This window comes from Mus pahari, chromosome 1 (genome assembly GCF_900095145.1).
Source record: "Mus pahari chromosome 1, PAHARI_EIJ_v1.1, whole genome shotgun sequence".
Taxonomy (NCBI): domain Eukaryota; kingdom Metazoa; phylum Chordata; class Mammalia; order Rodentia; family Muridae; genus Mus; species Mus pahari.
This window is the reverse complement of record NC_034590.1, coordinates 96,800,480-96,822,684: the sequence shown is the minus strand read 5'-3', so window position 1 is coordinate 96,822,684 and position 22,205 is coordinate 96,800,480. Positions and strand designations below refer to the sequence as shown.

Here is a 22,205-nt window from a genome sequence, read left to right as displayed (position 1 = left end):
TGTCCTGGAACTCACGTTGTAGACCAGGCTGGCCTCGAACTCAGAAATCCACCTGCCTCTGCCTCCCGAGTGCTGGGATTAAAGGCGTGCACCACCACCGCCTGGCCCTGGCTGCTCTTCTAAAGGACTCAGATTCAGTTCCAAGCACCTACATGGCAGTTCCCATCTATCTGTGAGTCCAGTTCCAGAGGATACAACACCTTCTAGCCTCTGAAGGTGCCAGGCATGCAAGTAGTGCACAGACATACATGCAGTCAAAATAGCCATCCACATAAAAATTAGATAAAATTTAAAAAATAAAAGAAAGCGTGGCTTTGAGGATCCTTCTTTACGGAAGCTCATACCTGGTAGACATGCTGGACTTGTTGGGTCGTGGGACCTTTAGGGGTGAAACTGATATAGAGGGTGGAGTTCTCCTGGCTGTGGAGAGAGACATGCAGAGATGGAAGGCTGAAGTCGTGCAGTCCAGACCCCAAGAAGCCTCTGGGCCTCCAGCACTGTGTTGGGGCCTTCAGAGGCACCTTGTCATTTAGATCTTTGAACTAAGGCCAGTAGAGAGACGGGTCTGAAGCTCTGGAATTAGGGTCATACCTTGGGAGCTGGGTCCTCAGTACTACATGCAACCTTCATTACTGTGTCAACTCAGCTCACTGTCTAAATGGCCACCTTCCCATGCGCGTCCTTCCCATGTGCACCACTGTAGGGGAGGTGCTGATACTAAAGTCTGGCTCCCTAAGTGGTTCTTGATTTGGTCAATCAAGGAGGTCAATAAAAGTCAATAAAGGACTTGCTGCAGAAGGGACACTTGCTGGGCAGAAGGGACAGGTGGGACTTCTGCGTCCCAGGAGGAAAAAGAGACCCAGGGAAAAGGGAAGGGCTTTTCAGCCAGGCTTTGGAAAGAGGAGCACAAAAAAATCGTAAGATCTCAGGGAAGCAAGATCTAGTGGCCTCCACCACTGGGGGATAGCCAAGGAGGTCAGAGGATGCTAGCTGATACAGGCTAGCTGATAAGTTTAGGGCAGGAGATTTGTTACTTAGCAATTGTGCTAGCAGGTAAATTCTAAAGCAATAAAGCTGTCTGTGTGTTTTTCATCCCCAGAGTAAAGGTGGGCAGAGAGAGAGAGAAGCTGGGTCGCAGCTGGCTGCATGGCGAAGCTGAGCAGGAAAGAACAAAAGAGAAGCAGAGAGCGAGCCAGTGGAGTGCACATCAGCTCCCTGGCAAGCTGGGAGTGGGGTTGGCAGCAGCCAATCACGGAGCTAAGCCAAGCTGGGAGAGGCCAGAGTGCAGGCCATGGTTCCCAGGCAAAGGTGGGAGGTGTTTTTAAAATTACATGTAACACACTATCCCCTGACTGCCACTATTTCCAGGTGCACGCAGCTCATCTGATCACACCGACTCTCTTCCCACTGTTCTTTTGCACACACTGCCAGTGTTGGAGGCTGCCCACTTGTGCCCCCCACTCTCAAGCCCTGCCTCCTGGCCTCTGCCTATTATGTTCTGCTCGCTGTCTCCTTCCTGGCCTCATCCCAGTGCCTCTGACTGGAAGCCCAAGGTCCCCTGTCTCCATGAGCCCTCCATCTCTCCACACTTGCCCTGATGTCTCATATCAACACCTTGCTGCTTGACACTTGATGCCCAGAAGCACTGGAGACTTGAGCTCCGACATGGGCGCCGTCCTCACCACATAGAGCCAACTTCAAAGAGCCACTGTGCTCTGTGGGGTAACCTGAACACCCAGCTAGATACCCTGTGAGTCCCGCTGTACCCGCTGCCTGCTGACAGCGCTGACCCCATCTGTGTGAGTCTGCTCTGAACGGTAAGGGGCTGGAGGGCAAAGGTCTCTCTGGACAAGCTCCTCCCCTCTCTTCCAGCATGCAGATCCCAAGCTCCTCCCCTCTCTTCCAGCATGCAGATCCCAGGGAGTTCAGCAGGGCCAAGTGCTTTGGAATGAAACAAACTTGAGTTACTCCTCCCTAACTGCATGGCCCTGGGCAAAAGGCAACTTTCTCTGAGCCTGACTTCATCACTAGCATTGTACAAAGTGGTGAAGCTCATCACAGGAATAAAGGAAACTTCAGAAAGAGTCTGCGACCAAGCAGCCAACAGCATGCTTCTCCACTGGTGACCGCGGACCCGACTGATCCAGACAGCCCTTAAAGGGTCTCCGTGTAATGCTGGGATAAACTCTAATCACACCTGAGATGTCCAAGAAGGAAGAGGGATGGAGATGGAGGGGGAGCGTGGCTGGCAAGGACCCCAGATGGAAGGCACAGGTAGATTATGCTCAGTGGCTGGCAAGGACCCCAGATGGAAGGNCTGGCAAGGACCCCAGATGGAAGGCACAGGTAGATTATGCTCAGTGGCTGGCAAGGACCCCAGATGGAAGGTACAGGTAGATTATGCTCAGTGGCACTTACTCCTCAGTAAGGATGTTGACAGGGTACAGGACGGGGATGCGGGTGGTGTCTGAGTTGTCCTCCTGGAGGCTTGAGTTCTCATTCTCACTGCACGGGGCAAGGTGGAGAGAGACTTAGCAGAGCCTGGCCAGGCTTCCTGGCAGTGTAACCCCTAGCACAGACATGTGAACGGGTCTGCTCACCAGTGCACAGTGCCATTCAGCTCGACGAAGTCTCCCCAGGAGCTGTTGAGTAGTGTGTTAAACATCACCTGGAGGCTCACCTGGCAGGGAAGGAAGCAGAGGTGAGAGAAGATGGAGGTGGCTCAGGAGTAGCCTGAGTACCTCATGGTCCAAGCTGGGTCACCAGCCCCACGGTGACCATGGAGTGCACGCTTGCTAGGTCTCTGGCACTGGGTAGGTGTCTCATCCCCACCGGACAGATGAATCTGAAGCTCTGGGCAGCTGAGTTAGGTGTGCAAGGTCATAAAACGTATAACCCAGTCTCGGGTTTGTCTAATCCCCAATCCAGAACTCAGGTATGCCAAGCAGCTCTGTGGACTGTCCCCCTTGGTCAACCACCTGCTCCCTCCCCAGAACCAGGGTCCTCTCCCTGTTTGCCCACTCAGGCTTTTGTGAGGGAGCGCCCCAACACTCACCTGCTGGCCTGCTTTGAAGATGGGAGAGCTTACATTGCACTTCAGTGTCTTAGTCAGGAGACTTGACCCCTCGGTGAGCTCCTCGCAGCTCACGGGTATTTGCCTGTGTGGCTGAGAGTGAAGAAGCTTGCTGGGGGACAAGGTCTAGGGTCCCCAGAGGCCACTAACTCTCAGGACTTGTAGCTCCCAGAATTCTGTTCTACCATGACACATGCTCAGAGAGGCAAGGCCAGAGAGGGCAAAGAGGAAGGCAAGGCTGAACCTAAAGGTGCATGTCTCCACTCCCTGTTACTCAGGAGGCTGAAGCAGGCAGACTGTCTGAACCCAGAAGTTCGGGTCCAATCTGGGCAACATTGAGATACAATCTTAAAAAAAAAAAAAAAACCCAAACAAAACAAAATAGATCATGTAAAGAAAAAAGTTATGTGGGGCACATGTTGTGAGTCCATTGCAGTCTGATATATAATGTTGCAGAGCAGTGTATGAAAAGTTAGCAAGAGACAAACAGGGAAGGGCACCTATTACTTAAAGAGGACATAAAAGTTCTGGAGAAGCTGGGCGTGGTGGCACACGCCTTTAATCCCAGCACTTGGGAGGCAGAAGCAGGTGGATTTCTGAGTTCGAGGCCAGCCTGGTCTACAAAGTGAGTTCCAGGACAGGCAGGGCTACACAGAGAAACCCTGTCTCGAAAAACCAAAAAAGGGCTGGAGAGATGGCTCAGCGGTTAAGAGCACTGACTGCTCTTCCGAAGGTCCTGAGTTCAATTCCCAGCAACCACATGGTGGCTCACAACCATCCCTGATGAGATCTGACGCCCTCTTCTGGGATGTCAGAAGACAGCTACAGCGTACTTACATATAAAAAAATAAATAAATTTTTGTTTAAAAAAAAAAGTTCTGGAGAGAGATAGTCATATGACCACACACTTGATCCAATGCCAGTGAGCCGTGTGGCTAGGAACTGTTAGAGTGCTAAACTTACATCATTCACCACAAAAAAATAAAGTTAAATAAAATAAAATAAAAAGCTAAAAGTCTCGGCCTGAGTCTAATCCCTGGGAACCACGTGATGGAAGGAAACAATTCCTCCAGGCCCTCTGACTTCACACACGTGCTTTGAGGGTTTGTTTGTTTTTTTTTTGGGGGGGGGGAGAGGGCTTTTCGAGACAGGGTTTCTCTGTATAGCCTTGGCTGTCCTGGAACTCACTCTGTAGACCAGGCTGGCCTCAAACTCAGAAAATCCACCTGCCTCTGCCTCCCGAGTGCTGGGATTAAAGGCGTGAGCCACCACACCCGGCTCACACATGTGCTATAACGTGTGTCCTGACACATATGTGCACCTTCATATGTAGGCACACATGCATATGCATAAATAAACAAAATATAAAGACTTAAAAAATTAAAAACAGCTGGGCGGTGGTGGTGCACACCTTTAATCCCAGCACTCGGGAGGCAGAGGCAGGCGGATTTCTGAGTTGGAGGCCAGCCTGGTCTACAGAGTGAGTTCTAGGACAGCCAGGGCTACACAGAGAAACCCTGTCTCAAAAAAACCAAGCAAACAAACAAAAGGAACAGAAATTGCTTGTTCAAGGCCCTAGATTCAATTGTCAGTGTGGCAAAATACATACATACATGCATATAGACAGACAGACAGACATATAGTAATTGCTGAGCGGCCCATGTAGACTCTTTGAACTTATCTGTAATTTGCACATTTCCATGGTGACCACTTATGATTTTTAAAACATTATTTGAAAGTGAAAGTTCTGTCCTTTTGGAGATAGGGTCTCAGGATTCCAGGCTACCTGCCAGCCTGGACTCCCCCATCCCTCCACCCTCCACGCCACACCCCCATAGCCACCTCCTCAGTGCAGGGGTTACAGGCAGGTACCACTCTTCCCTGCTGGATTCAGTGCTGGGAGGAACACAGGGCTTCGTTCGTGCTAGGCAAGCACTCTGAAAGCTGCAGCCCCTAAAAGACCTACTCAAAACAATGCACTGTGCTGCTCGAAAGCACGCCAGCCATCAGAGGAAAGAAACTGCTCCGTTCCAAGTGCGCCAAAGACACCACCCTAGAGCCTCCTTCCCGCACTCTTCTCTATGTCTTTCCTTCTTATGCATTCATTATTTTAGCTAAGCATAATGGTTCACACCTTTAACCCCAGCACTCGGGAGGCAGAGGCAGGTGGATCTTTTATGAGTTCCAGGTCAGCCAGGGTTACATAATGAGACCCTGTCTCCAAACTCGGGTCTTCATGTGTGCAACATAAACTGTTTACCTACTGACTGTACCATCCACTTCCTCAACTCTATTCCAATGTCCTTGCCTCTGCCTCTCTCTCTCTCTCTCTCTCTCTCTCTCTCTCTCTCTCTCTCTCTCTCTCCCCTCCAAATCAGAGTTTGATGAGTGCCACCAGGCTGGGATGCAGATGTGACCCTCAGAGCCCTACACATTAGATGTCATCCCACCCACTCTGGCAATCCAGGCTACCCAAAGTGCACTGTGGGACACCAGCCAGTGCAGGAAACTACCCAGGCAGGTAGTACCCTGGGGCTCACCTGAAGCATCTCCACTTTCCGGAAGGAGAGACCCTGAGGGAAGTCCAGGTCTAATCGCACCCAGTAGGCATCTTCTCCCGAGTTCCTCAGTGTCCACTCCACAGCAAGGCTGGCAGAGGTCATCAGACGCAGGGCTCCACTTCTGGGGATTGGGAGGTGATCAGAACCATGGGGCCATGATAGCAGGAAACCGCATCAAGGTGAGGATTTCAGAGATGCGGGAGCAGGCCAACCACAAACAACGGTTACACTGCTCAGGTCAGTGTCCTAACAGGACCCCAACGCAGGCTCCGCTAATGACTGCCTTTGTCAGAGAAGGAAGTGCCCCGCCTAGTGCCACGGGAGAAGGGCCTTTTGACACTGTCTCAGTATACTCGGCAGCTACCGAGGGAAGATGGAATTAAACTGGAGCCGGGCAGGCAGGTGGGCGTCAAGGGACAAAGGCTTACAGACCTGGCAGGGGACGACAGGGCCAGGTCTGCTTCACACTTCTTATCTTCACCACAGTTCTTCTCAAAAGGGATCTGAAAGGTCAAGAAGGGGACCAGGAAGGAGGCTCAGGCCCCGGACCCAGCAGAGCCAGACAGGGTCCCCAGGCCCACCTGTCTGCCTCTCTCTCCTCTTACCTCCTTAGTCACTGCGTGGATTGAAGGTCTCAGGATAGGCCGCATCTCCCTGCCCTGTTGAGCATGGAGGAGTGAAGACGGGGTGTTCGTGTGAGTGAGAAGGTCTTGTGATGGCACAAGAGAAACTCTGGGCTCAGCTGGAATGACTGTGACCTTTCTACACCCTTACCCATACACGGCCGGGTGCATGGTCCTTCTCTAGTGACAGCCACACAATGGGTATCTGGGCTGAGACAAAGCAGCCTACAGTTCCACCCTTGGCAGGCGCTCACTCTCCCCTCTCCAGCTGTTCAACATCTGGCCTCCTCTGCCTGCCCTTTTTCTGTGGTTTGCCTCTGCCCATCCCCCATCCTCCTAGGCCTGCTCTCCAGCTCCTGCTAAGAATTCAATGCACTTCCTGAGCTGACCAGCCCCCACCCTACCCTCATTTCTGGGCACTTGGTGTTCACAGTGGGCGAGGGGTTATGATGTGACAGTACAGGAAAGCTTCGGAGCATGGAGAAAGGACTCCTAACCCAGATATGAAGTGTCCTGAAGCAACGGCAGCCCCACTCACTGCTGTATTTGGATCTAGAACACCCACCTCTGCATGTGTTAAGGGCCTGGTCCCAGCCTTGTGCTGTAATTGGAAGGTGGCAGAGCCTCCAAGAGCTAACTCGTAGTTGGAGAATGTAATGCCATTGGAGGTGTGTCCTTGAAGTTGGCACTGGCACCCTAACTCTTCCCTCCTTTCTCTTTACTTCCCAGCCACAGTGATGGGGGTCACTAGCTTTACAATGCACTCCCCACCATAATATGCACTTGTCACGGGTCTAAAGCAACAAAACTGATGATCACAGACTATAACCATGAGATCATGAGTCCAAATAAACCTTTCTTCTTTATAACTTGATCATCTGAGTATCTGTTACCATCACAGAATGCTGACTAGGGCACTAAAAAAGTAAGAGGAAGCCAGGTGAAGAAAATGGAGAAGAAAGTTCAGAGGATACATAGACCCTGAGGCATGACAGACTGTGCCTCCTGCCGCCCCCTCCCCGCCCCCTCGGGAACAGGTCTAGCCCCAGCACAGTCCATCAGAAGGATCAAGAAGTCAGAACACAGTTCAGGTTCCACTAAGCCTATGGGTAATGCTGGGCACTGAGATTATATTCTAAAGGCAGTGGAACCTTGGAAGGTCTTCACAGGTTATCACAGCGGGATCCTGTGGAAGCCTCCAGCCTCTTCTTTAAATGGAGAAAGTCTTAGTTGGAGAAAGTTATGTCCTTGGAGGTGTGTCCTTGAAGTTGGCACTAGCACCCCAACTCTCTCCTCCTTTCTCTTTACTTCCCAGCCACAGTGATGAGGGTCAGTAGCTTTACAATGCACTCCCCACCACAATATGCACCTGTCACAGGTCCATCCACCTCAGCATTCACACTGATGCTCACTACCCAGGCAACCGTGAGCCACATGCAACCCAGGGCCTTGACCCCTCAGTTGTTTTTCTGAAAGATGGGAGCTGTCTCCCATCTCCCTTGACCATATCAGTACCCCCGACACACACACAACTAATCCATTCATTTCATAAAACCCAGAACTAATGACATTTCCCAGAAAGGTGTTCTTGCTATTGACTGTGACCTCAGGTGCTGGGTTCTGTTGCACTGGGTTTCCCTTAGAGAAGGAGGCAGAGACTGCTGGCAGCCCCTACACAGGGGTCCTCACCTCTTGACTCTAAAACAGTCTCCACTTCAGAACAAAACAAAACAAAACAAAACACAGCTTCAGTTTTTAGACTCCTTTTCTTAGCCTTTCTTGCAGCTGAGTGTGATCATGTTGACTACATTTTAATCCCTGGGACATCAGTAAAAGTGCTATGTAGCTTTTTAAGGAAATATTCTTCAACGGAAGCTGTGTGTGCTCGTCCGTTCTCCATGGCCAGGTGCACAGATCTGATAGCTACACCCCAGGCATCTTTGAGCACAAGATGTGGCCACCACAGAACCCACACAACTCTAAAAGCAAAAGGCATGTGCTCTTTGGTTTGTTGACTCCTGATTTAGAATCTCAGAAGCCACGCCAGTCTCCTCCTGCTTCGTACAGGAGAAAGACTTCCCACATAGTGGAAGGAGAGAGCTGACTCTTACAAGTTATCCTCTGATACACACACACACACACACACACACACACACACACACACACACACTCGATATTTGCAATACAAGATTTTTTTTTGATGTATGTCACTCTTAGCTGGGTGTGATGGCTCATACCTGTAATTCCAGCAATTTGGAAGTAGGCAGGATTATTGAGCATTCCAGACAACCTTTTTCCCAAACGAACAACAAAGGAAAAGCAACAACAAACACCAACAAACACTCAAATAGCCAGTGTTGATGTAAACCTCTCTTGTTTGAAGTTGAGTAGGCCCAGCAGGTATCTTGGCTCTGCCTAGAACAGCTCTAGTTGCCTCTTGGGTGATTCAGAACCCAGATCCCACACGTTCTAAGGCTGAACTCTCAAGTCCCCTTTCCTGATGCAGTTGTGTTCCCTCTAGTGCTCCCTGCAGTGGAGAGCCATCACCCACCCAGATGCAAATGACAATTGGCCATTGCCTTTTGCCTCTCTGCACATCTCAAGTCCCCAGCGATCCTGCCTCTAGAGACTCCCCTTAATGCATCCCCCATCCCAACTCCCACAGAGTGCCTGGCTTCAAGCCTGACTTTTACCCAGTCCTTCCTCCCTCCAGGCTCCTGTTGTTGCAGTGCAGCCCAGCTGCTTAACTGTCTATGTGAAGGCAGCAATATCTTCTCCCCACTCCTAAATATCTGGTCCTATCCCAGAGGGCTTTGGTTGCCCCGTACATATGGGGCATGCATGTGACCAAGACCTCGTCCCTGGCATTGGGTTAGCAGTATGGATAGGACTAGGTCACAACAAAGGGAAGGTGTCTCCCTCTGGTTGTCAGAAGTCTGACAGAGGTACTGATTTAAGGACAATAAGCTACATGAACTATGAAGCAGGCTTCCTGAGCTTGGCACAGGCCCCATGCCTGGAATCAGGATTCGGGGGGTGGAAGCAGGTAAGCCAGGAGTTCCAAGGCAACCTGAGCTTCATAGAAAGTTCCATGGCATTCTGGGGTATATAAAGGAGGGAGCAGGTGCAGAAGGAAAGAGAAGCAGAGAGAAAGATTCTCAATGGCTTTGTCCAGGTATCGGGATACAGAACACATAAAGCCAGGCCTGTGCCTCAGGCTGGGTCAGTCAATTGCCTTTCTTGCTTAGATCGGGCAGGTCTTACTTGGGTTTCTGCCACTGGCACGAAAAACAACCAGGAGGAGCTGAAGAGATGGATGACCTCTCTTCCAGAGGACCTGGACTCAGTTTCCGGCACCCATATACACGGTAACCCCAAACTCCAGGTTCAGGGGATCTGATGTCTGCTTCTGACCTCCATGGGCACATATGTAGTGCAAATACAGACATGCCGGCAAAGCACACATTTAAAATTAAAATAATGAACACGAAAAAATTTAAGCTCATGAAAATTCTTTGATGTTTCCGCGATGTCTAATAGCTAGACACTAAGCCCTTCTGATCTCATCACCCCAGAGTCTCCAGTGTCTTTCTGCCTACACCACATCACGGTCCTCCTCAACCCTTCCCTGTCCTCTTGTGGACCTCCGGGTCACCTCTACGGGCAGACTTGTTTTACCCTCTCAGATCGCTGGCATAGATTACTGGTCCCCAATTTAACAGCAGCGCCATTGAAGAGGATCGCGACCGTGGCTTCTCTGGCAGCCGGCTGTGAGCTCCTCCAGAGCACGGTCACATGTACAAGCCACAACACAAGTGCCCAGAGGTGGCACAGCGCAGAGTGGCGCTCCAGTCAACTTTGCTCAAGTCATCTGTCGCAGCCAGAAGAGTGTGCTCACTCCTTGTACACGCACTGCCCTTATCTCCAAATCCCAGGACTGGGGGGCAGGAGGGCAGGTGGGGTGCACCCATCATGTGATACCTCTAGCTCTGGGAGAGTCTCACAATGGATGGGGATGGGACCCACTGAGGCTTTTCCAGGAAAGTCCACAGTCAGGTCTCCAGGCTGCCTTCCTTCCTCCAGACCCTGCTTCCTCCCACCAGCCCAACCACCTTCTACTGTCAAGGATTTTAAAAGAGAGCATCATCATTCTCTGGCACTGCCAGGGAGTGTCTGACCCTGGGAATTAGGATAGATGCCCCCCATTTGTTTTATAGCATCCCAATGTGGCATTTCATACACAAGAGAGAGGAGGCTCTGTGTTAGCAACAACAAGGAACAGACCCTGGCTCAAAGCTAGGCCTTCCAAGGTTCTCTCCCTGGAATGTAGGTATTGCACAGTGCTGGGATGTAAATGGAACAGGCTCACTGAAGGGGCCCTCCAGACTCCACCCATTATCTCTTCTTCCTCAGAGCCACCTCAGACTCACCTTCTTTCCAAAGCTGCTTTTAATACAAACTCCTATGAATTCCCTTCCTGCTTAAGTAACTCATATTAGCTTTACTATTGCTAAGCAGATTTTCCAGTCTTCCCCCTTAAACATCCATTCCACCATCGGTCTTACCACCTTTTGGTCCCTTGGTGTCCCTTCTTCCTCCAAAAGAGAGAAATTCAGAGAGACATTGATAGGGGAGATGAGGTCTTGAATGCAGATCTGAGGGCAAGAACACACTGTCATGATGAATCTGAGAGCAAGCCTCATCCGAGAGAGTGTGATAAGATTCTAGTAGTTATGTTAAGACCTTTCCACTGCATACACTTAAGTACACTAAGCAATTATACACTAAACAATTTTACAGTGTCCAATGCTTATAATGTGCTTCCCAGCACATGCCAGACATCACTAATCAATCCCAGAGTTTTCCATAGGCTTGTAGTGGAAGCACTTGAACCATTTGTTTGTTGGATAAGAATGACCCCTATAGGCTCATAGGTTTGGATACTTAGTCTTCAATTGGTAGAACTGTTTGGGAAGGATTAAGAGGTGTGGCTTTGTTGGGGGAGGTGTGTCACTGGGGTGGGCTTTGAGATTTCAAAAACCCATGTAATTCCCACTTGGCTCTCTCAGCCTCTTGCTTGCAAAGCAGGTGTAGGCTGTCTGCTCCTTCAGTGCCATGCTTGCCTGCTTACTGCCACACTCCCTACCATGATGACCATGGACTCAGTGAAACTGTAAGCAAGCCCCCAACAGACTCTTCTAAGTAGTCTTGGCCATGGTGTCTCTTCATAGCAATAGGAAAGTAACTAAGACACCATTATTAAATTGATCCAGTCATGGTGGTTCATGCTTATAACACAAGGACTTAGGAAACTGAGGTAGGAGGGCCACCAAGAGCTTCAGGCCAGCCTGGACTATGAAGCAAGATGTTTTTCAAACATTTTAAAACTTGCCCTAGGGAGCTGGAAAGATGGTTCATTTGTTAAAAGCACTGGCTGTTCTTCCAGAGGACCCAGGTTTGATTCCCAGTACCCATGTGATGAATCACAACTATCAGTAACTCCAGAACTAGGGGATGCAGTGCCTTCTGGCTTCCTCGGACCACAGGTATGCAAGTGGTACAAAGATGTACATGCAAGCAAAACACCCATATACATAATATATGTACATATATAATATACATTGTGTGTATTTCTGTTCTAGGTGCCCATTATCAAACTTCATGCAAGAATATTCCAGAAGGGCTGGAGAGATGGCTCAGCGGTTAAGAGTGCCAACTGCTCTTCTGAATGTCATGAGTTCAAATGCCAGCAACCACATGGTGGCTCATAACCACCCATAATGAGATCTNATGCCCTCTTCTGGGGTGTCTGAAGACAACTGCAGTGTACTTACATATAATAAATAAATAAATTTTTTTAAGAAAAAGAATATTCCAGAAAAATTAGAGCTATTAGTTCTTAACAACAGAGTTGGCCATAACAGTCCAGATAGACTTTCAATTTGATCTTTGCCGAAGGAGCCTGTTGATCGTAATGGGTGGTCAAGATCATTCCCTATTTCCAATGAGCCTAAAGCCTGAGCCAATTGTCTTCAGACAATTAGTGGAACAGAACTAGGAACCCATGGCTCAAGGTCCCCCCAAGCTGTGTTGCTGTCTTCTCTGGCAAATTTATGTTTTAACTTTGCAGAATCAGAAGGGTGGAGTGTGAGGAGCAGAGGGACACAGAATGTAGTTAGGGACAAACTGGGACTGTGAGTGTGGGTACCGACCACAGGCATGACGCTTCCAGTTCTGTATGTCTCACATCCCAAGGAAGAAACCCAGTGGAAGGAACAAGTAACATGCAAACCCCACTGAGGCATTTTGGAAACTGTCCAAAATAATATTTAAAAAAAAAAATGGGCGAGGTGCTGGAGAGATGGGTTAGGGGTTAAGAGCACCGGCTGCTCGGCTATTCCAGAGGTCCTGGGGTCAACTTCTAGCACATAAGTGGTTCACGTCATCTATAATGGGATCTGACGCCCTCTTCTGGTGTGCAGGTGTACATGTGGATAGAGCACTCAAATACATATACAAATCAACCTTTGGGAGAAAAAATAGAATCTGGGTGGTGGTGCATGGCTTTAATCCCAGCACTTGGGAGGCAGAGGTACACAGATCTCTGGATTTGAAACTAGCCTGTTCTTCTGTTCTTATTACTTTTTTTTTTTTTTTTGAGACAAGGTTTCTCTGTGTGGCCTTGGCTGCCCTGGAACTCACTCTGTAGACCAGGTTGGCCTCTAATTCAGAAATCTGCCTGCCTCTGCCTCCCGAGTGCTGGGATTAAAGGCGTGCGCCACCATGCCCAGCTGCAGCTAGCCTGGTCTTGTGCTAGTTCCAAGACAGTTAGGGATACACACAGAGAAACTCTGTCTCAAACGCCTTTAATCCCAGTACTCAGGCGGGTCTCTATGAGTTTTAGGCCTGGCTGGCCTAAATATGTGGATTCCAGACTCCATAGTGAGATCCTGTCTCAAATAAACAAGAATCACACTTCCTGGTAGGAGTGCTGATGATAATGATAAATTTCCATATTCCCATATGTATCAGGTAAGTAAAGTCATACGGTTATAACTGGGGAAGCTGAGTCCAGCGTTAATACAGGAGGGAGAGGAAAGTGCTGAGTAGTCACAATTCTCATCACATCAGAATGCCCAGGCTGGGCATGGTGTCACATGCTTTTAAGCCCAACACTCAGAAGACAGGGGTATGTTGAGGATCTCTGTGAATCTAGGGCTAGCCATGCTCATATAGTGAGTTCCAGAACAGCCAGGACTATAGAGAGAGACCCTGTCTCAAACAATAATAAACAAACAAACAAAGGAAGCCAGTGTATGCGCAGTAGTACAAACTTATAACCCTAGCACTCAGAGGGCTGAGGCAGGAGGAACACATGAGTGCAAGGCAGCTTAGGCTCTGTAGCAAGCACCAAATTAGCCAGGGTCACGTAAGCCAGACAGGGTTACACAGCAAGACCCTCTCTCAAACAAAACAAAAATGCATGCAGATATAATGAAGACTAGAGAGGACATCCCTAAAGAGTGTTATGTCAACTACTGAACAGCAGAGGAAAGGGCAGAACAAAGAAATCAATGTCACTTGTCACAGCTGTTTGGTGACAGAGCTATGCCTACACCCTCGATGCTTCTCACTTCAGTCAGCCCTTCCCAGGACCCCAGCACAGCTCCCATACCGGGAAGTGGAAGTGGAAGTCCAAGCAGGATTTATCTGGGGTGACGGAGGTGTTTCCACTGAGCTCGTGGCTTCCTCCTGGGAACAGCCCTCGGCTCCTCGTCCGATGGCCATCCAGCTGCAGGGTGTAGCTGAGGTTGGCAATCAGGCGACCTGGGCAGGGAGGAAGGCAAGAGATGAATGGTGGGAGATCCTCCCCACGCTGGGTTTGTGGGCAGCACTTCTGGGAGCTCGACAGAACCGACCTTGAAACTTCAACGTGAGGGGGTGGATCCAGAAGCACGCCTTGAGTTTGACTCCGTGCTTCTGCTCCTCACTGGCTGAGTAGGAGCACTCCACCTCATGCACTGGGATTTCCTCTGGGGAGAACGACAGCTCAGTGACAACATCCACCACGGGCCTCGAGCTGCAGAGCAGAAAACCACTAAGTCTCTCCCTTGGGCACACCTACTGGGCTTGTAACACACATCTGGGCACTCCGTCAAGCAGATGACAGTGGATTCTCCTTTCGTGTCACAATCGGAAGTCTCTCAGGAGCAGCAGTGATAATTAGGGCTTCCCTAGTGTGGAAATAGTGGGGAGGCTACAGCCTTGTGATCCTTTTTTTTTTTTTTTTTTTTTAATGACCTTTTAAAACAGAGAAATCGGGGCCAGTGAGAAGGCCCAGTATGGTAAAGGCCACACACCTCGCCTAATGACCTGAGTTTGGCTCCCAGGAACCCCATAGTAGAAAGAGAGGTCAGACCCCTACATATTTGAACCATGACACACACACACACACACACACACACACACTACATAAATAAACAGACATCGTTTCTGGTTTTTAAGACAAGGTTTCACTATACATCTAGAGCAGGCCTAGAACCTGCTCTGTAGACTGGACTGAACTAGAATTCCCAAACACCCACCTTCCTCTGCCTCTCAAGTGTTAGGACTAAAGGAGTGAGCCACCACACATAGCCCAATAAGCATACTTTTTCAAAAAACAATGCCTGTGATGTGGCTCAGCAGGGAAAGGCACTTCCTACCAAGCCTGAGAATCTGTAGCTGGTCTTCGCCACTTGTGGGTTCCTGTTTCTTCCACCCTTCTCCCCCCTATTTCCACACTTTCAACTCCCTAACACTAGATAGAGGAGAAAGAAGGACAGAGGGGAGAGAGGGGAAAAAAAAAGAGATTCCTGAATCTAATTCCATTCCCTTCCTTTCTTCTTCAACCACTACTCCTAGCAAACAACAACAACAACCAACAACAGCCCACTGAACAACCAATAAGCCACCCAGCCGCCTCTAGGAGCCCAGCGTTTATATACCCTCCGAAAAGATCCCAGAATTCCAACCATCACATAGTAGCAGAAGCTAGCTATAGCTGGCAAACACTACGCCCCTGCTAGAGCATGAGGTAAATCATAGTCAGCTGCCGCGGACAATCTGAAGCAGCCCTATATCCCACACCTGGGATTAAAATGAAAACATATTTTTATAATATTTCTGTATTTACAAAGAAACCACAATTTGAAAATTATCAGCACAAGAACCTATATGGTGGAAAGAGAAAGCTGACACTCGCTATGTGCGTGCCCCACGCTCACACTAAGCAGACAGAGACAGGCAGACAGACAGTGGTAGGTAGGTAGGTAGGTAGGTAGGTAGGTAGGTAGGTAGATAATTTTCTTAATGAGAGAGTGAACAAGAGAAACCAGGGTGGGCACACACCTACAATCCCTAAGACAGAAGACCACAGCCTGGGATAATGAGGCCCTAAAAGGGAGCAAGAGACCTAGTTATGCCACATGACACGGAGGAGGAGAGGGTTCTATACTGTGTTTTACAGTATTGGGAAATGAGCTTAGAGACATGTGCCATATTGACATGTGATTTTTTTTTTTTAAAACAAAGTTTTACTCTGAGACCCCTGGCTGACCTGAAAATCACTGTGTAGACCAGATCGTGCCATATAATAATCAAAATATACTTCAAGCCTTTTACCCATGATGCATTGCCTGTCTCAATGCTACCACACTGCCCTGGGGCAACCACATTCTGGCCATACTTGCCCTCTTTCCTGTCAGCCTTCCACCTTTCTTAATGGCCTTGGCACATGCTGGGCTTAGGGTAAAGCTCTTAACCTAGGCTTCTGCCCGCCTGACATATCCCCATCTTTCAGTTCTCAGCTCCAATCCCAGTCCCTCAGAGAGGCCCCGCCTGCAATGGGCTGCCTCTGCTGCTGTCTCACAGGAGTCTGCTCACCTCCTTGTAGCACTCAGAGGTCTAACCGCCGATCTAAGTTTTCATCATCCATACCCTCACACACACTCAGGGCCCACCCAGTGTTTGACCCTGGATTCAAGACACAGCATGTGTCGGCACGGTAGTACACCCCTACAATCCAGGCGAGGAGGTGGAGGGAGGAAGACCTTGGCCTCAAGACCAGTCTAGGCTACCATACTGAACTCTAGGCTAGCCTGCACTAAATTGTGACCCTGTCTTAAAAAGACAAAACACGGGCTGGTGAGATGGCTCAGCAGGTAAGAGCACCCGACTGCTCTTCCAAAGGTGCAGAGTTCAAATCCCAGCAACCACATGGTGGCTCACAACCATCCTTAACGAGATCTGATGCCCTCTTCTGGAGTGTCTGAAGACAGGGTACTTACATATAATAAATAAATAAATCTTTAAAAAAAAAAAAAAGACAAAACACAATCTCCCAAATAAAACAAATAAAACAACGTAGGTGACAGGGCTGAAGGTGGTGTGCGGTGACAGAGCCTTCTTACACTGCACAAGGTTCTGGGTTCCATCCCCAGAACTGCCACAAAAACTAAAAGGGACCAGCAAAATGGCTCAGAGGCTAAAGGAGCTTGCCTCCACGCCTGACAATTTGAGTTCGATCCCTGAGACCCACAGGGTGGAAGGAGAGAACTGGCTCCCAAGAGTTGTGATTCCCACATGCAGTGTGGGATGTGCATGAAAGTAAACACACACACACACACACACACACACACACACACACACACAAATAAACATCATTTTTAAAGGCATACGATGTGATAATATTAATTCTCTGTACTATGTCACTAACAAAGCAGGAAATGTCACTGCCACTTCAAAAAAAAAAAAAAATATTGAGAAACTTGCGTCCCAAGAACCCGAACCAGCAGACTTTAACATCATACAATGAAAGAGACTTGGGTGCAAATCCCATCTGGGCCTCTGAGTAGCAGCTGCTGAGCCTGGGATGAGACATGGAGACCCAGGAGGAAGGCCAGCCCTGCCAGTCCTAGGGGCTCCTTGAAGGAAGAGACTTGTGATGTCAGGGCGATTCAGGAAACCCATCTTACCTCAGCACAATCACCCGACCCTCAGCTCCTACAACCACATCTGCCAGCCTGTCCCCTCCAAGGTCCTTCACCCCATGGATGGAGCGGCCAAACCACCGGATTCCCGGGAACACCTGGGTTCCTTGAATACGCTGGGTGCAAGAGAGAAACGGATGCTAAGCCAGGGGAGGTCAGGTACAAGGAGTCAGGCTCAGACTTAAGCTTGGAGGCTTCAGGGTGTGTGGGATCCCAGTCTGATGGACAGGCAGGGTACCTTACCTGGCTTGCCTGGGGACCTAGCCCACCAGGCTTCCCATTGAAGATATACACAGCCCCCTGCTCCTCCAGGGGGGCTCCCACAGCCACATCAGTCAGCCCATCCCCATTGATGTCCATCAGGGCAGTTATGGCAGCTCCAAACCGACCAAGCGGGTAGCCAGGGTCACCCTGTAGCTCTGAGACCATTTCGAACAGCGACTGGGAAGGAAACACACATTAACCTCTCGATCACAGCAAACTTTCCCAGAATGTGGCATTGTGGTGAATACACTGAAGAGCACAAAAGAAATGTGTGGTCAAGTCCCTCAAGGCATTCATTCTGTCAGGCTGACCCGGGCTAGGTGCGGCATGGTTTGTTTCTGTCTGCTTGCCCTGGTGGCACTGAAGCATGACAGTCTCCTTAGCCTTGTGCTCCCATTTGTCACATAAGGACTGTAGGTGCTTAGAGGGTGATCAAACACAAAATGAGGCCATGTGTACAGGTGCTTGGCACCCAGTCTCGCACAATATACCACAACTATCAGCTGCTGTTTGTTGTTTTAAAAGTGTGGTTGGCGTAGTGAAGGAGAAGAGCCCTTCAGAGTAGCCCAGACCTGAGCAGGACTTCACACCTTCACCCTGCTCTGCCTCACTGCTGGGGTCCTGGTTCTCACCTGTCTTCTCCGGTAAGTGAACACTCGGCCTCCTCTCTGCTCCCCATAGAACAGGGGAGCTCCAATCAGCAGCAGCTCTGCCTCGCCATCTTGGTCCAGGTCAACGCTACATAGCTCCCCACCAAAGTAAGATCCGATCTGCGAGGTCAGCGAGACATCTGAGGAAGAGTCAACGGGGCCAGCGAGAGGCGCAGGTCCTCTCCGACCCCTCAGCAGTACCGTGTCCACCTTCCCCCCACCTCAAATGCAGGATCAAGTCCTGAGCTCATGTGAACTGAGACACGTTGGGCCCCTGGAGCCTCCGTGGCTTATGACAGAGTTGGGAAGTGACCTTTAGCACCCAGACTGCTCTAAGCAGCAAACATGGCTCATTCCACACATGTACCGTGTTTGCAAGACCCAGCAATCTACTCATGTCACTCTCACCTGAGTCCCTTCTATCTTCTGGGCCTGGTTCCAACGTCCTCCAGCCACTGGGGCTTGGAAAAGCAGCACTTGTCCCACATGCTGGTACCGTGGGGCTCCTGCTGCCAGCAGGGGTCTGGCGCTCCGGGAGGCCAGCCAGGCCACAGTGTAACCTGACAGGACAGGGGAGGCATCTGGAGTTAGAAGCACAAAGGCTGCTGGGAGAAAGAGGGCCCAAGGCACTGGGCTCACAACCACGATGCACGGAAATAGCCAGAAGACCTTTTACCTGAGGGGCGGCCATATGCGCTGCCACCCCAGCACTGTTCAATTGTGAACAACATGCTCATCCCGGAAGCAGCCAGCCATCTATCTGCTTCGGACACAGTAGATCTGCCAAGATGTGATTGATCTTGTTTCATGTACATGAGCGTTTTACGTGCATACACATATGTGTCCCATATGCATCCTTAGCAGCCATGGAGACCAGAAGAGGGTCTCAGATCCCTTGAAGTTGGTGTTGCAGATGGCTGTGGGCCACCGTGTGGTTGCTGGGAATCAAACCCCAGTCCTCTGCAGGAGCAGTCAGGGTTCTAAGTCACCGAGCCATCTCTCCCACATTTTAGTTAAACAACCAAAGAGGGGAAACACGCCCTGAACGTGGGCAATATTGTTTCATGCCGAGCTCCTGACAGAATAAAACTAGTAATCAAGCTGAGTTGACTACAGATGAATGGAGACCTCCAACTCCTGCCACCATGGCTCTACCACCGTGTGCTGCCCCTTCCTAAACTCCGAGCTGAAATCAAGCCCTTCCTTCCTTTTGCTACCTTTTCAGATCTGTTGTTTTAGCAACAAGATAAGTAATTTATACAATATGCTCAGAAGAAGAGGGCAAAGAGCTGGGTAGTGGTGGTGCATGCCTTTAATCCCAGTGCTCAGGAGGCAGCGGCAGGCAGATCTCTGAGTTCGAGGCCAGCCTGGTCCACAGAGGGAGTTCCAGGACAGCCAGGGTTGCACAGAGAAAGCCCTGCAGAGTGGATGTGCACACTGAAAACAAACAACTGATGTGCTGGTGCACGTGTGTACTCTTAACACTCCAGGGCCAAAGCAGGGGTTCCACCAGTCCATGCCAGCCACTCACAGGAAAAAGAAGGGAGGGGAAGGACACTTGAGAAACGTCCATTTTAAACAGCTTAGCTCAAAACCCTTTTTAAGGCTGAAGAACTGGCTCAGAAGTTAAGAACACTGGCTGATCCCCCACCCCTCCCCCCAGAGAACCCAGATTCTAGTCCCAGTACCTATAGTGGCTCACAATTCCAGGGGATATGACTCCCTCTTCTGGTTTTCAAGGGCACTGCATGTATGTGGTACACAGGAATACATGCAGACAAAACTATACACATATAATTTATATACATATATATAAATATATATAAATCTCTCTCAGAAACAAAAATCTTTCCACCAAGATGGCACCAAATATTAAAAAAGAAGCCCCCATCCTTCCCAGAGCTGAAACCAAATCCAAGGCTTTGAAAGTTACACAAGCACTGCTACATGACACCCACAGCCACCCGAAGATGATACTCATGTCTCGCACCTTCTGGTGGCCCAAGCTACTGTGGCTCTGGAGGCAGAAGAGCCCCCAGGAGAAGCAGGCCTGGCCTGCAGTGTCAGTCAGCTCCCCTGGCCACTGCACAGGCAGAGGTGCCTGTAGGTGACAAGACCAGAACAAGCAGGCTATGGGGACCTCTAAGCCACTGCCGTGGCCAAGGACACTGCCTTGATAAGCTTGGCAGGAAGAAGATGACACATGCCCCCAGCTGCTGCTCCAGGTGTTGCCACAATGAATAAAGAAAAGAAAATATGGTGCCAAGCTCTTTAACCACAGCACTTGGGAGAGAGAAGCAGGTCTATCTTTCAGCTTAAGGCCAGCCTGGTCTACATAGTGAGTTCAGGTTGGGAATTTTGGTCACTGCCCCCACATGCACGCACACACCCAGATACCCAGACACACAGACACACACAAGTAAATTTGGTTCATGATTCTGATTCTTTTTGCAGAGCAACTGAAAACAAGCAAATCACAGGCAAAGAGCGGGGAGAGACTGTACCTCATCTCTCTTCAGTTCATGTACCCTTGAAGCACACTCCTGAAGAGAGACATGGCTTAAATCTCAGTGTTCTGACTTTCTAGCTGTGTGGCCTGGGGAAAATCATCCCATGCCCCCTCTCAGCCTGTGTATAATCTAAACAACAACAACAACAGAGAGAGAGAGAGAGACAGACAGACAGACAGACAGACAGACAGACAGAGTGGGAACAGCACCAGCTGTGAGGAAGTGGTTCTGAGAATCAGAGAAAAGCACACAGTGCTTAGCTTCCCGCTAGTGAGAGCTAAGGTCAAGCAAGAAACACGAAAGGCGGACTGCAGGGAGTGAGCTGAAGGAGCCTCCAGGTGAGGCCCCATGGCGGCCTGGGAAGAGCACCTCAGGTGGAGCAGTGCAGGGTGAGACCTCAACAGGGCATGAGCAGACCGACACTGGCAACTGTGACCAGACAGACAGACATGCTTCTTTTTCTCTGTGCCTAACATGACTTTTGTTTGGTTGGTTTGGGTTTTTCAAGACAGGGTTTCTCTGTGTAGCCCTGGCTGTCCTGGAACTCACTCTGTAGACCAGGCTGGCCTCGAACTCATTGATCGGCCCACCTCTGCCTCCCGAGTGCTGGGATTAAAGGTGTGTGCTCCCACCACTTGGCTGACTTTGTTTTTACTTTGTGTGTGTGTGTGTGTGTGTGTGTGTGTGTGTGTGTGTGTGTGTGCCGGAAGAGGGTATCAGAGTCCCTGGAGCTGGGTTACAGGTGGTTGTGTGCTGCCCGGTGTGGGTGCTGGGACCTAAACTCAGCACCAGCAGCAAAGGGTTAAACTCTGACCTCGCATTCCAACCCCCACCTTCCTCTTAAGACAGCATCTCTCTATTTAGGCCACGATATCCTCTGAATTCACAGTCTTCCTGCCTCCACCTCCCAAATGCTGAGATTACAGGCCTGAGCCATCATCGCCATGCCTAGATGAAAAGAATCCTTGAAATTAAATAAAACCGGGCTGGTGAGAAGGCTCAGCAGGCAAAGGCTATTGCCCCCAGGGTAGATGGTCTGAGTTTGATCCCTGGAACACACATGGTAGGAAGAACAAATGCTCGAAAGATGACCTCTGACCGCCACACAGTCCCTGTGGCATGTTCATACAAGCTGGTCTAGAATACAAAACAGCTTGTCTAATAAAAAATAAAGTTCACACCTGTAATCTAGCATTTGGGAAGCTATGAGAAAAGGCTTGCTGTGCGTTCCTGGCCAGCCTGGACTAGGAAAGACTCAGATCTTCCTCTCCTGCGAGAGAAAGAGAAAGAGAGAGAATCCACTACTATTTTGAAAATAGGTCTGAGCTACTCTCTGGCCTCTCCAACCAGAAATACAAACAAACAAATAATATCAACAACAAAAACCCAGCAGAAAGGCAAAGTACGCCGGGCATGGTGGTGCATGCCTTTAATCCCAGCACTTGGGAGGCAGAGGCAGGTGGATTTCTGAGTTCGAGGCCAGCCTGGTCTACA

General features: G+C 49.7%; 1 protein-coding gene across 5 annotated transcripts in view; it reads right to left on the bottom strand.

Annotated features, from left to right (window-relative positions):
- Itgal (integrin subunit alpha L) overlaps positions 1–22,205 on the bottom strand; it is a 40,881-nt gene that overhangs the window by 7,433 nt on the left and 11,243 nt on the right. For 2 of the 5 annotated variants that reach the window (XM_021222402.1, XM_021222415.1), the window contains exons 12-25: positions 18,610–18,761; positions 18,184–18,321; positions 17,531–17,728; positions 17,273–17,403; positions 14,177–14,337; positions 13,933–14,084; positions 10,823–10,912; positions 6,240–6,293; positions 6,067–6,137; positions 5,614–5,755; positions 3,056–3,166; positions 2,601–2,680; positions 2,419–2,505; positions 345–420 (exon numbers count right to left, since the gene is read on the bottom strand). In XM_021222402.1, coding sequence (XP_021078061.1) covers positions 345–420; positions 2,419–2,505; positions 2,601–2,680; positions 3,056–3,166; positions 5,614–5,755; positions 6,067–6,137; positions 6,240–6,293; positions 10,823–10,912; positions 13,933–14,084; positions 14,177–14,337; positions 17,273–17,403; positions 17,531–17,728; positions 18,184–18,321; positions 18,610–18,761 — 1,643 coding nt within the window. The remainder of the gene's footprint in view (positions 1–344; positions 421–2,418; positions 2,506–2,600; positions 2,681–3,055; positions 3,167–5,613; positions 5,756–6,066; positions 6,138–6,239; positions 6,294–10,822; positions 10,913–13,932; positions 14,085–14,176; positions 14,338–17,272; positions 17,404–17,530; positions 17,729–18,183; positions 18,322–18,609; positions 18,762–22,205) is intronic. The other 3 variants (XM_021222410.1, XM_021222420.1, XM_029535410.1) reach the window with 2 other exon arrangements.